Genomic DNA, 15,119 nt, shown 5'->3' with positions numbered 1-15,119 from the left:
CACATTTCTCTAGGCGATTTGCAGCGAAGAAATACCACAGCGCTGCTCGCCGTCTTGCATTCTTCCGAACGCTGAGGAGTGCGGCATGAGCTAATAAGAGGGCTGCTGGTGGTTCTTCTGCCTTAAATCCTGACAGTCAATTGGTGCACTTGTCGAGGGCAAGAAATGGTAACAAACGCACGTTGCCTGCAGCCCAGACAAGCCATCGCTCGCCCTCAAGGGTATCACTTAGAAAGTCACCAATGGTCAGTGTCGATTCCCATCGCACAGCGTATAGCAAGGCGCGTAATTGTACATGTGAATGAAGCTCAGCGCTTTGGGGGTGGATGGTAGTCAGAGCATGAGAGACGTGGAGCTGCACGGCTGGCGAGGGAGCAATGAGCAAAGGGAGGATATCCTAAGAGCAACCTTGTTAGATAGCAGGAGTATATTATAAGATATGACACTTACGGAGCCTCCTTTCCCTTCCTTCCGCAATGATTCCCAAACGGCAACTGCTAGTTTGAAGTCACCAAGGATTGTTGCAAACTCAGCTAAGCGTCGTTGCTGGGATGGTGGAGGGATGGTGGAACCGGATACTGAGGACTGAGGTGCGGCGTATGTGCTGGAACGTCCGGGCAGAGAAGGTGTAATAGCGTGCATTGGGGTTGTAGACGAAGTTCCGAAAAGCCGACGTGTTGATGAAAACAAACGTGACGGTAGTCTTCGGCTCGAGGAATACTGGTGAAGGTACTCAGTAAGTATGCGGAGGCGATTTGTTGATACTCACCGCCTCGTTCCATTCTATCACGCACTTCTCCATCCATGGGACCAAGTTCATGGTGACAAATTCTCGCGCAAATCTGGCTGTTTGTTGGATGTCTTGTTCAGACATTCTGAGAGTATTCAATGGGACCGTCTGTGTGGTCTTTAGGTCAGGGCGCACGGTATCAGCAGAACCGTTGGAAATAGTAGGTGGAGGTAATCGGGGAACGAGTGCTGGGATAGATACGGGGGGTGGCGGAGGGGATGGAAGCTCAAGAGAGAGAAGGTAAGTGTGTAGACCATATTGTTTCCTAACGGCATTGAAGAGTGCACCTGCTCTGAAAAGGTATGTTATGAAGAGCAAGAACAGTAATGAGCAGTGATTACACACTCTTCGTCAGAAAGCGGAGAGTTCTTGGGATGAATTATAAGGGTGTAAATGAGATGTGTGACGTCTACCCATGATGGAAAGTCTAATGTTCGGGAATGCAAGGCTGTGATCGCTTGCAACGGGTTTGGGGCTGTAGTAGAGACTGCTAATATTACTGCAGCAAGACTGTGAGGTGCAATAGAAAGGTGAAGTAGAAATACTGACTTGACATTGGATGATTCCATCCCTCATCTCTAGCTGGGATGTGATCTCCTTCGGCACAACGCCTCAATTCATCCCACCAAGGTGTTCTTGCAACATCCTGATCGTTCATCTTTTCGAAATCATCTACCCATTTGGCGCAGCGTTTACCGATACGGTCACCGATCCAGTCAATAGTTCGGGTGGCGCGTTGTTCCTCATCCTCGCGACAAGCGGCCTCGATTTCTGTCAAGTCAGAAAAACGAAGTGCAAATGATGCATGGGGCACAGTGGTCAAAGCAGTGGTGCGGGTTGTGACTTTTTGAAGGGATTGAATAATAATATTGGTCGAAAATAATCAAACAGACCTTGTGGTAATGGCGAAAAGGACTGCAATATGATGCAGGGAAGGTAGAGCAGAAGACTTAAGGAGCTCTTCAAGGTCTTGAGAAGGAAGGATGCATATGTGCGGGGTTAGCGATGAAGGCAGCACCCTAGCCATGAAAGTTGCTCGTGCACGTTGCTCTTCAAGATGCGTAGCTAGCTACGTCGAGTCCCTCCTCAAAATACAAAGTACCATAGTTCCCACATTCGGTGTCACGGTTAATGTACATAGGGTATATCATAACAAAATTAAAAGAAACCCCCACCACCAAATCCTCCGTCAAATCCTCCGCCACCAAATCCACCTCCGCCAAACCCTCCGTCAAGCATATCCCCAAGTAAAAGTCCACCTGCCAATCCACCCAATAAAGGTAATGCCATTCCCCCTCCAAACCCTCCACGCCGATTTCTAGACGCTCCTCCATACCGACCTTCATTGTATCCATATGGGTCTCCTGCAGGTGGGCCATATCGACTCTGACCATAAGAGCCGCCCGAGTAATCTGGGTAACCATAACCACCGTACGGCGGATAACCACCATGTTGCTGCATGTACGCAGCACGTTCCTCCAAATTTCGTCTCCGTGCCTCATGACGCAGTTCTTCCTCACGCGCACGTTCTTCAGCTTTTTGCTTCTTGTGTGCCTCGCGCTCTTCCTTCGTACCAATAGCCTTATCTTTCAGCTTCCCGAACATCCCACGCTTTCGCTCCTCATTGCGCTCGTCGATTGATGGCGAGACTGCACTCCCGGAAGACTTGGCGTTGGTGTGAAGTGGGCCGGCCGCCTCTCCCCCGCTGAATGAATGACGTCGCTTTTCGTACGGAGGGGGATCTTCCAAAGATTCTCCTTTGAGCTTCTCTACTTTTGCTTTGATATCTGGATTCTCAGAAAGGAACTGCTCGTCTTCATAGGGGTGCACCCATATTGCTCGTGGTGGCTTTGCCGTTGTATCAACCTATAGAAGGGTCAGAAGACTCAGAACTCAATCTGATAAGAGAAATCAGTGGTGCTTACCCAGAATGGGTGCTTCTGTTGAGAATCATATTCCTGGATCCAACCATCTGGCAAGGGTAGCTGAGACTGAGACATGCGAGATACGATGGGGGTTATGGTCAATTGTGAGTTGAGTAAGTAAGCTGTCCAAGCGCGACTCCAATGGGCACTGTCACTCTTATACCCATCCATCACGTGCCTTTAGGGGTGCACTACTACCCCGACGGCTTGTCACAGACACAGCTCTGGCATAGCTACAACCACAAAGGAAACTTCGATACCAATTAATCGCTCGACTGCCAACGTGGATGCATGCTACATTCCTGATGCAAGCTGTGTATGGATCTACACACAACTTCATACCTGTAGTAAACAAATGAGGACCTTGTAGTTGCTATAGGCAACTATTATATGTAATCCGACGGTTGCATGATGGAAGTGAGACCGAACAGCTCAATCTTAAAAATAACCTCGAAAGCGAGTGGCGCTCCGAGTCAGCACCCTTTTCCGCAGCACAAGCTGTGTCAGGACCGCCATGTCCAGTGGACTCAGCTACACGTAAAGGCTGTGAGTAGGTACCGCAGTACTATTCTGAAAAAAAACTACGTACATCCTCTTCAAATCTAGAATTTTGCCAGTACCACACCGTCTTGGTTTCGTGCATGTCTCAGTCACCGCGGCAGGCGATGTACATGTCTTGACAGTATACGTTTCCCTTACTTCCATACCAGCTTCACGCCGGAAATCTATCGCATCATCATCAGACTCGTGGCCGGAGACAACTCATAACTCAATACACTCACTCTCGGCAGACTCAGGTATCAGCAATCGGGGGAGGCGTTAGCTCAGATGACGCTCAGCATCATTGCGACGGATACAAGAACAGTTGAGACACGCATGTGACTCTGAAGGAGCAAAAACTTGGAGGAAATTCTTTCTGAGTTTGATTGAAGGCGAACAGTACTTTTTCATGTTTTCTTTCGCGACAAGCTTACGTACTCAACTTTGCACCCTGCATCGCCCATTCTCGTCCATTTTGATGTTATCAGGTCACCAAGCTTGTCATCATACTGGAAAATGTCCTCAAACCATTTTGGTCGTGACCGAGCGCTCCGAAGCTGGCGATAGCCACGGTTAGTAGGCCCTTTCAACGATCCGAAGCACGTTGATTACATTACAATCCCATCACAAAGCGATAGTACGTGCTCGAATCCAGGTATATTATCTGACGCAGCACAGGGAAAGCTAAAGTTACGGGCACCTCCAGGCGGGATTCGGTATTCAACTATTTCTCCAAGATAATCATTCTTTGTTGTATCCTCCCCTTCCTGGTTCCCCTCGCTTCCCTGTTATATCCTCCCCTTCCCAGTGGTTCTCTCGCTTCCTTATTATATCCTCCCCTTCCTGGTTCCCTCGCTTCCCTGTTATATCCTCCCCTTCCTGGTTCTCTCGGTACTTCACGCTGGACATCTACCGTGTCATCATTAGACTCGGGACCGGAGCTAGCTCATAATTCAATCCCACTCACTCTCAACGGAGGCCTCAGCGATTGGGGAGGCAGCAACTCCGATGACGGTCAGCATCATTGCGACAGATATAAGAACAACAGATGAGACGCGCATTGTGAGGGAGCGGAAGATTGAAAGCAAATATTTCTGGGTTTGATTGAAGAAAAATCGCGCCTTTTATGTGTCTCGGGACACACGGTTACGAACTTAATGTTGATGCACATGCACATGTTCTGGGGATACTGGCACCACTAGCCACCGCCCACGCCTGCGGCCCTGAGTTCATTTTGAAGTTGTCAAACCAGCATTCTTTACCATCATGCTTGCAACCTTAATATCTGACAGACACTCCTGACAGTTTGGGTTGTGGCAGAGCACTGAGCGCAAATCGGAGGAAAACTTGGTGTGCACAATTGGTGATAGTCGAGCCCTTTCGACGATCTCAAGCCGAGGTATATAAATGGCATGTCAGTCCGCTAGTGAGACGATAGTACGTGCTCGAACTCCTGTATATGTCTGACGTGGCACAGGAAAACAGGAAAACTCCAAGTTACGCGAAGTTCCAAAAGGAGTTTGGTATTCAAATATTCCCTATAGCAGTTGATACGTTCACAATCAAACCTACACTGCAAAGATACTATTACAAGTACGTCCACGTCCCATGATGCTAATAACCAATTGCAACTGATAGTAATGCAGAATTCAGGACTAATCACGGCATTTATGGATCTGGCATCCTTGCTGTACAGAGCATCTGGCGCCATCTATCCGTGAGAAAGACGATTCGATTCTCCTTGAGACAGTCTAAACTCCCGACGAAAGAGAACAAATAAATTACAGGAGCATTTACTAAGAGCGGTGATCGTGTATCGGGTAAGGGATAAGTACTATCGATGATAATGGCTGATTTCTCCAAGCTAGCTAGACTCGGTAGGGATTATAATTAATATGGAATATTGATTATGGCGCAAACTACGTATAGCAAGTATTATCATGATTGTCAAGAGAATTCATTGCGGTGTCCTGAAAATTCCCAGTCAAGCTGAGGGTAAGCCATTTGCAGCTACAGTCACTGACGGCTCGGCAGGTGGCAAACACGAAGCGGCGCTAGCACTAGGACATGCACGAACCACTACTGTGTCATCATCAGACTCGGGAGGGAAGAAGTTCACAATTATGCTTACCTGTGGGGTGAGCATTGGCTCCAATGATACCCAGCATCATTGAAATGAATACAAGAACAACAGTCGAGATGCGCATCGTGAAGAACAAACAATGATGTGAGTTGAAAAATATTTGTAGGGTCTCACGAAGACGAATGGTGCTCTTTATGCATGTCCTGCACGCCGGTGCGATGCGATGAATCTGACATAGGATTTAGCACGGCGCCCATGTATTATGGTATGCGCTGCACGAGTGTAACCATAGGGGAGACCAGTGTGACTCGGGCCATGCATACTGTGATCAGGCTGAGAACTACACCACGGACGAGTCACCTCACCTCACTGGCCAAGTCATCCATATTTTCCGCAGCTTTGTACACCACGGACGAGTCACCCCACCTCACTGGCCAAGTCATCCATATTTTCCGCGGCTATGCTTGGTCGAAAGTGCATCATTTGGGCAAGGCCAGGCACGAGGGGGAATGTACACTGGATAATAAATATGGTCGGGCCCATGGCGAGGCCAATCTGCATGACAATCTGATACTAGCGACCTGATAGTACCGTGCGTGCCTACACCCTTGCATATTGCCTGATACAGCCCTTGAAGCGAATGCTGGTGTTGCGATGATCGATATTCCTGGTACGCGAGCAAGCTGAAACGTCGATGACCAAACCAGTGCATGGACAAAGCAAAGCGGCTAGTAAAATGTATCCGTGCAATATGCTATTCTTCGTGGTTTTAAAATATGAGTGGTAAACCGATTCCAGTAATTATATTGATATGACATGTACGCGTCCCTGGAAAATCTATAAATTAACGATGCTAGGGCGTTAGCGCCATCTTCCATTGGCTATGATTAATCATTCTCCATATCATCCGAGGGGTTACATCTCCCAACATCTGTTCCATCCTTACTACTTAGCATGGGTGCACGTGTTCAGACATATTGCTCAACGTTGAAACACCAGATAGTTATCAGAACGAAGTTTCGCACAAACTTCTCGTGCTCCCAGGCTGAACTACCAGACGAGTGTTGATGTCCAGTGCTATAAATCACTCTAAGATAACACATGACTGTACTCCTGGAAGGCAATAGTCACGTCGGTTTCTACTTCGGAGCCGGTCGCAAGTTAAGTTGGCGTTGAATTCTTGAACACTAGCAGTACAACGGATAAGGCGGCGTGGTCTCAGTACACAAATCCGCGCATTCCACAGAAATTGAAGGACACCGGGCCGCTACTAGTACTAATATAGATCAGAGATCCTATGTATCCTGTAGCAATGATGAACTGTGGTCACATGCAGTGGCAGCCACAGATCGGTGTACCAAGGTTGGAGACTAATAGCCGAATTTACTATGTAAAGCAAGAACAAAGCTAGTACATGTGCGAGAAAATAACTGTATCGAAATTATGACTTACATCAGTAAATTCACGCGTCGTGCTCGGTATCGGTTTGTTTTCACTATCATCATGATGGATTTGCAGTGTAAGGATTGCATAGTAGTATCCTCTACGCACGGCCCGCACCTCAAAAGGAAATCATAGATTCTACCAGCGACGGTCCAGCGTTCGCAATAGTCCACGTGACTCACTGATGCGAACAAGCTTTACGCGAGTCACGCGGATACATTTCTTTTCCTTCTCTCATTCTTTCATCATCGTTTTCAACTCACATAACCGTTACACTCGCTACTTACATCAAACCCTTGCTATTATCGACCCTCGGACTCTTTCCTTTCGTCACAATTTCTCCATTTTCACTTTGCCGTACCGAAATCTATCAAAACCGCTACAAAATTCTCGTCATTCTATCCAAACCGAACTCTTTCATACCGCCACTCATTCAGTCTCTCGTACTCTCTCTTTTGCTCGCATTAGCCACCTATCAGGTTCAACGCCACTTCTCCGTTTCACCTAATCGTTTGGTCAAGCCATACCGAGGACCCTTACCGTTTCGCGTTTATATACAGTCCATGTACTCTCATATCTACCAGCGAATCCTATACTCAGACCCCCGCTCCAAGATCCTCAGAAAATCTTTAGAACGTATCTGTCTCGTTTCTCGTCTCATCATTTCTCTTGTTTTCATATCTAAATCAACTTTGCTCACATTCCCCTTCGAACTCAAGTAGCCGCCTTACATTTGCCAACCCTTCAAGAATCAAAATCGCTATATACAACCTACAAAATCTCCACTTCCGAGGAGTTCAATACAGCATCACGCAGCGTCAAACCCGGTTTTATTGCTTCTGGCATCGTGTCGGCATGGACCTGGGCGGCAACACTCTTACAAAGCTCCACAGTGACCTACGAGTATGGTTTATGTGCTGGCTATCATTAAGTGCTGGTAGGTTACGATTCAAATATTCGTTATGGCAATTCTCGCCGTGAGGGTTAAACAGATCGCACCATACTGTCACACCTTCCTCGAGATTGTTCACGTTCGTTTACAGCAATACAGCACACTTCATGTTCGCGACTTTTGGACTGGTCGTCAATCTTATTGTCTCGAGTATGTTACTCCTTGGTGGCAGTGCAGTTGTCAATGCCATCACTGGGATGAACATTCATGCCGCCAGCTTCCTCATTCCGCTTGGAGTCTGTATCTATGTCATCCTTGGGGGTCTTCGCGCCACGTTCCTATGTTGGTGATCGAAAATTCCTCATGAGTTAACCCACTGATTCAGGCTTATCGTAGGCGACTAACTCACAAGCTCCGATGGTGCTTAGCGGGCATCATTGCGACAGATACAAAAACAGTTGAGACACGCATTGTGGTTCTGAAGGACTGGGAACTTGGAGGAAAATATTTCTGAGTTTGATTGAAGGCGAACCGTACTTGTTTGATGTCTTTTCGCGACAAGCTTACAGGCTCAATGCATTCCATATGCTCTAAATACTCCACCGCCTATTCCTGCAGACTTGAGTGCATTTTGATGTTGTCAGGTCACCAAGCTTCGCCATCATACTTGAAAATGCCTTTAAATACTAGTTTTGGTTGTGGCCGAACGCTCCGAAACCGGTGACAGCCATGGGTAGGCCCTTTCAGCGATCCAAAGCTCATTGCTTACATTACAATCCCATAACGAAGCGATGGTAGGTGTTCGAATTCATGTATATTATCTGACGCAGCACAAGGAACACCAAGGTTATGGGCACCTCCAAGCAGGATTCAGTATTCGACTATTCGTCCAAGATGCTCATTCTTTGGTGTATCCTCCCCTTCCTGGTTCCCTCGGTACTTGACGCTGCACATCTACCGCGTCATCATCAGACTCGGGACCAGAGCTAGCTCATAATTTAATTCCACTCACTCTCGACGGAGGCCTCAGCGATTGGGGAGGCAGTAACTCCGATGATGGTCAGCATCATTGCGACAGATATAAGAACAACAGATGAGATGCGCATTGTGAGGGAGCGGAAGATTGAAAGTAAATATTGCCGGATTTGATTGAAGAAAAATCGTGCCCTTTATGTGTTTCGGGACACAAGGTTACGAGCTTAATGCTGATGCACATGCACGTGCTCTGGGGATGCTGGCACTAGCCACCGCCTACGCCTGCAGTCCCGAGTTCATTTTGAAGTTGTCAGGCCAGCAATCTTTAGCATTATGCTTGCAACCTTAATGACAGTTTGGGTTGTAGCAGAGCACTCAGCGCAAACCGGAGGAAAACTTGATGTGCACAATTGGCGATAGTCGAGCCCTTTCGACGAACTCAAGCCGAGGCACATAAATGCTATGACAGTCCACTAGCGAAACGATAGTACATGCTCGAACTCTTGTATATGTCTGACGCGGCACAGGAAAACAGAGGAAAACCGGAAGCTCCAAACAGAATTTGGTATTCAAATATTCCCTACTATTACAAGTACGTCCACGCCCCATGATGCTAATAATATTAACCAATTGTAACTGATAGTAATGCAAAATTCAGGGGTAACACGAACTAAGAGCGGGTATCGTGTATTAGGTAAGGGATAAGGACTTTCGATGATAATGGCTGATTTCTCCAAGCTAGCTAGACTCGGTAGGAATTATAATTAACATGGAATATCGTTTATGGCGCAAACTGGGTATAGTAATGATTGTCAAGAGAATTCATTGCGGTGGCCAGAAAACTCCCAGTCAAGCCGGGGGTAGGCCATTTGCAGCTACAGTCATTGACGGCTCGACACGTCGCGGTGGCATGCCCGAAGCGTTAATCTCATTAGATCCACGAACTGCTACTGCGTCATCATCAGACTCGGGAGGGAAGAAGTTCACAATTATGCTTACATGCGGGGTGTGCATTGACTCCAATGATACCCAGCATCATTGAAATGAATACAAGAACAACAGTCGAGATGCGCATCGTGAAGAATCAGGAATAATAAACAATAATGTAAGTTAGAAAATCTTTGTAGGGTCTCACAAAGACGAATGGTGGCCTTTATGCATGTCTTGCACGCCGGTGTGATGCGATGCATCTGACATAGGATTTAGCATGGCGCCCATGCGCTGCACAAGCGTAACCATAGGGGAGACCAGTGTGACTCAGGCCATGTATAATGCTGAGAACTACACCACGAACGAGTCACCTCGCTGACCAAGTCATCCATATTTGCCGCGCTATGCTTGGTCAAAGGCCCTTTACTAGTGCATAATTCGGGTGAGGCCAGGCACGAGGAATGTGCACTGGATAATAAATATGATCGGGCCCATGGCGAGGCCAATCTGCATGACAATATGATACTAGGGATCTGATAGTAGTACCGTGCGTGCCCCCCGCACTCTTGCATATTGCCTGATACAGCCCTTGAAGCGGATGCTGGTGTTGCGGTGATCGATATTCCTGGTACGCGAGCAAGCTGAAACGTCGATGACCAAACCAGTGCATGGGCGGCTAGTAAAGATGTATCCGTGCAATACGCTATTCTTCGTGGTTTCAAAATGTGAGTGGTAAACCGATTTCAGTAATGGTATCGATACGATATGCATGATGCGTCCTCGGGCAATCTATAAAGTCGATGCTAGAGCGTTAGCGCCATCTTAACGCATTTCCATTGGCTATGCTTCTCCATATCCTCCGGGAGGTTACATCTCCCAACATCTGTTCCATCCTTAGCATGAGTATAAGTGTTCATCAGGGAAAACCTCCCGCGAAGATTTCATAAGATTTTCTGAAATTTTCTGACTTTCTGAAAATACATTAAAATATTCCAAGTCCCTCTACGGATGGGTGAAAATTTACAAAAATCCACATGAATACAACAAAATGATTATAATGTGATTAAATCAGGGTATATACTAGAATATCGCAAATCACAAGATATGAAAACGAGGAAATGAGACAAAAGTTGTAACGCAAAGTTCTTGTGCTATCAGGAATGCCCTAGTCGATACTCATCCCATCGAAATCGATTCGCGCAAATGCTGCTTTCAACTTGGCGGATGCAAAGTCAACCACATTGCTGCAGAAAGTTATGAGCAGCATGCAACAAAGATGCGAGACTAGCACATACCTAACAGCCTTGTATTTTCGAGCCATGAGAGAATGGTAAACATGCGGGCCCTTGGTGTAGATTCCGTTGAGCATTTCCATATTGTTGTCAAACATGCCGATGAGACTTTGCCCGAAATCACCACGCTCGCGACCTACATCAACAACGGACTTCAGATCAAGTAGGGAAGAAAAAATCTGGTAGAACACAGTGAGATAGCGCTTGAATAGTTAGAATACGACGCACCGCAGTAACCACAGCTGAGACCATGGCACTCGGGATCTCGGGTTCATCGTTGTCATCAAGCACAGAGACAAACCGATCCTTATACTTCTTCCCAACCTGGTCCTGACTCGTAAAAAAGGCTAACTGGCATACAGTGTTGATAGCGGGATGGTCAAATGGCTGACTCAAGATGGGATTGCCCTGTCATGTCCTAAAAGTCAAAGAGGATCAACATTTGCGATGAGCTAAACCGAACCTTGGTGTCAAACTTGTAAATGAAAGTCAGGAGATTGAGCAGGCGGTTGATCTTCTCGTCATCACCCGTCTTGACCCCATATGCACCAGGAACGACGCGATCCGAAATCTCCTTGAGTTTCTTGCGAATCAACCCAATACGCCCATCTGGCTAATCAGTAGCACCACTTGCATGAGAATTGTGGGTTGCGAAAGTATTGACAAGAAACTCACCACTCTGGTGAAAGCTTTCATGTAAGCTTGGTCTTGTTCCAAGCGCTGTAAGACTTCTTTATGCTCTGCTGATGATGCGGCTTCAAGTACTAAGTTGACCATCATGGTGTGGCGATGTTTCGGTCGTGGAAAGTAGCACTCAAATACCAGCTCTCGTTCGACAAGCTGAATGGCAGCATGAAGAATTACTTGGATATGAGGTTGTTGACTGAGGAGATTGATTGTGTTGTTGCCGTTCCACACAAGATGTGTTAACGTATTGGCCCTGCGGTGTTAGGAGACATAAAGATTCACTTCATCCATTAAAAAAAAACCTACTACCAACGCTCTCTGAGGTTTCAATTTCGGAAGGGGTGGCTGCTTGAGCAGAGTGTGCGGATGCCATTTCAACCTTCTTCTGCAGCCGTTTTGCTGCAGCTTTTTCTCCGGGTGTCACAGGAGCCTTTGGAGGCATGGTAAGTAAAATATAGTTGTAAGAAAAAGACTGACGAAATGAGTGTGAAGCAAGAAGCGAATTAAAAGAGGGAAATTTTGATGGGGGAAGACAACCTGTAACAAGTGGTTCGAATTGAAGAAGGTTCATGTTCCGCCCGCAAGCTAAACACTAAATCTACCTCGGCTACCTCGTTTCGTCACCACTCACCACTTAAGCACCAAAGCCAACATTTCCATCGCATCCTCGACAATGCACAGTATCAGAGGCAACATAAAATGTCGTCCATGTGGAAAAGAAGGCCTGACTGTGGCTGGATATCACCGCCATGCCACACAGTCTCGAAATCTGCAGTGTCTTCCGAAGTCGAATATCTTCCATGCGATTACCCCCGACGTATTGCACCAGCTATATCAAGGACTCGTGAAACACATGATTGCTTGGATCAAATCGGCTTTTGGAGAAGCAGAGATTGATGCCCGTTGCCGTCGACTCCCTCCAAACCATAATATTCGCATCTTCAACAAGGGCATCTCTAGTCTCGCAAGAGTCAGTGGTGCTGAGCACAATCAGATTTGCCGCTTTCTTCTGGGTGTTATTATCGACATTCCCCTTCCCAACAACATTTCAAGCGCTAAGCTTGTTCGAACTCTTCGCGGACTCCTCGACTTCCTGTACTTAGCACAGTATCCATGTCACTCAGCGGAGACACTGCAACTCCTTGATGAAGCTTTGACCCGTTTTCATGACAACAAAGACATATTTGTCACACTTGGCATCCGAACGCAGTTTAATCTTCCAAAGCTTCACTCCTACCGGCACTACCTCCATATGATTCAAGAGTATGGCACGACTGACAACTATAATACAGAATATACCGAACGACTTCATATCGACCTCGCCAAGGATGCATATCGTGCAACAAACCACAAGGACGAGTACAGTCAAATGACTCTGTGGCTTGAACGGCAGGAGAAGATTCTATGGCACGCCAGTTATGTTCATTGGCGCCTCGCTGGTGATCCATTGCCGCAATCGCGTCTACCGCCAGATATGCAGTATGCCAGGGAATACAAGATGACAAAACATCCATCTGTCAAGGCCGCTACCATCGACTCCCTTAGAGACGACTATGGTGCCTCTTTTTTTCGAGCTGCCCTTGCTCGTTATATTGTGCTTCACACTCGCCCAGACGCAACAACTCGAGCTCAGGTGGAACATGCCGCTGGACATGTATATATCCCCTTCGCCTCGCTTCCTATTTTCCATAAGGTCAGGTACAATGCGGTCGACTCCGCTGGCCATAAAGATGAAAGTGTTACCATTGATTCAGTTCACTGTCAGCCTGCACGAAGAGATAAGCGAGGGAATACCGTGCCAGGACGTTTCGATACAGTTCTTGTCAACTGTGGCAATGGGGGAGAGAAGAGTGTGGAAGGTCTGTATATCATTTGGTTGACTGTTTCAAGTCACTGATGAATCATACAAGGTTACCGTGTAGCCCAAGTGCGGGTTATATTTTCGATACCCGAGAAACATCACGCTAGCCTTTTTCCCTCCCATATCTTGATCCCTAAACATTTGGCCTACGTCGAGTGGTTTTCGCCATTCACCGGGACAAGCGAGAGAAATCATGGTATGCACAAGGTCTCGCGATCATACGAAAATGGGGAACAGCTAGTTAGTATAATATCTGTGAAAGATATTCGACGCAGTGTACATCTTATACCGAAATTTGGCCGCTCTGCGCCTCGGGATTGGACTAGCAGCAACGTTTTGGAACTGTGTAGAGACTTTTTTGTTAGCCCATTCACTGATCGTCACGCATACGCAACTATTTACTAGCTTTGTTGACAACTTTTGAAAATATTATGCGAATTTCGAGAAATTTTTGTCGCATTTGCAAAATTCCCGCGGGAGGTTTTCCCTGATGTTTCAGACATGGTATTGCTCGACGTTGGAACACCGAATAGTTACCACAACGAAGCTTCGCACAAACTTCTCGTGCTCCCAGGCTGAACCACCAAAAGTGTTAATGTCCAGGGGTGTACTACTCCTGGAAGGCAATAGACATGCCGGTTTCTACTTCGTCCGGAGCCGGTCACAACTTGAAGCTAGGTTAGCGTTGAATTCTTGAACACTAGTGGCACAACGGATAAGGCGGCGTGGTCCCAGTACAAACATCTGCACATTCCGCAAAATTTGCAGGACGATCAGAGATCCTATGTCTCCTATAGCAATGATGAACTGTGGTCACATGCAGTGGCAGCCAGAGATCGGTGTACCAAGGTTGGAGACTAATGACCGAATGAAACAGTGGCAAAGCCAGGTAACAGCCGTAAATGGGAATCTATCGCTACGTAGTGTTATTTTTAGCTTTAATCAAATAAACTCAGGCCTCGGACTCCATGATCGATGATGCCCTGTGGTACCGAAGCCGAAGGAGGTGTTTGTGGAGATTAGATTTCTTTCAGACTGCTCGCACGTTTAGCTGCGAAGTCGACACTTTGACTTTGTCAAAAGAACAAAAGGCTCTTGCTGAGGAATGCATTAAGTTAAGGCTGGTCTGCAACTTGAAGATGTCATTCGTGTTCATCTCATGGACGACCACGAAATTCCTCTTATAAGCACTACCACTTCAAACTTGCCGACTTTGCTCTAAAGTCCAGCAATGCAGCGGCTGTGGTTAGTGCATCAATATTCCCAGAATCGCGGTACTCTGGCTATCAGTACGTTGTTTGCATTTCACCGTGACACGCTAACCAAAAGATTTCGGCCTGAGGATTTCATGCGCAAATAGATGTGGCCTAATTCTTACCTCCCTAGTGCCACAGCGCTCATTACCGCCAACACTGGTTCAAAAGGGCATTTCATGCTCGAGGGTGTTGAAAATTGCGCAGCTTGTAGGTGCTTTTGCTTTACATGGCGTTCTCAATAACTAATCATTGTGTACGTGTAGACTACCCGCGGACGCTGCGCGAATGGGGACGTCGCTTGATGCCAATGTCGACAAGACTTGATTATCGAAAACTACCCTAGTCTAGAAGACAAGGCCGATTTCGATACTTTCCAGTGCAAATGGCAATACCTGTTTGCATATGCGGGCGCTGGTTTTGCCAAAGGTTACCATGGCATGCTAAC

The 15,119-nt window shown here is 46.9% G+C and overlaps 2 protein-coding genes across 2 annotated transcripts; one reads left to right on the top strand and one right to left on the bottom strand.

Moving 5' to 3' along the window:
* Positions 1-10,742: 10,742 nt before the first annotated feature.
* Positions 10,743-11,999, bottom strand: F5147DRAFT_808085 (uncharacterized protein; the record flags this gene model as incomplete). The annotated part of the gene is made up of 6 exons (XM_041443391.1): positions 10,743-10,822; positions 10,874-11,049; positions 11,099-11,278; positions 11,334-11,483; positions 11,546-11,810; positions 11,860-11,999. The coding sequence occupies 6 exons, from the start codon at positions 11,997-11,999 to the stop codon at positions 10,744-10,746; spliced, it is 990 nt and encodes a 329-aa protein (XP_041284218.1).
* A 231-nt stretch (positions 12,000-12,230) lies between these two features.
* On the top strand, positions 12,231-13,823 carry F5147DRAFT_808084 (uncharacterized protein; the record flags this gene model as incomplete). Its single annotated transcript, XM_041443390.1, has 2 exons — positions 12,231-13,416; positions 13,468-13,823. 2 exons carry the CDS (start codon positions 12,231-12,233, stop codon positions 13,821-13,823), a joined length of 1,542 nt encoding a protein of 513 aa, XP_041284217.1.
* Between the last annotated feature and the right edge of the window lie 1,296 nt (positions 13,824-15,119).

The sequence above is a fragment of the Suillus discolor genome, assembly GCF_016758755.1.
Source record: "Suillus discolor strain FC423 chromosome Unknown F5147scaffold_411, whole genome shotgun sequence".
Taxonomy (NCBI): Eukaryota; Fungi; Basidiomycota; class Agaricomycetes; order Boletales; family Suillaceae; genus Suillus; species Suillus discolor.
The sequence above is the reverse complement of the archived record's forward strand: the minus strand, read 5'-3'. Positions and strand labels throughout refer to the sequence as shown.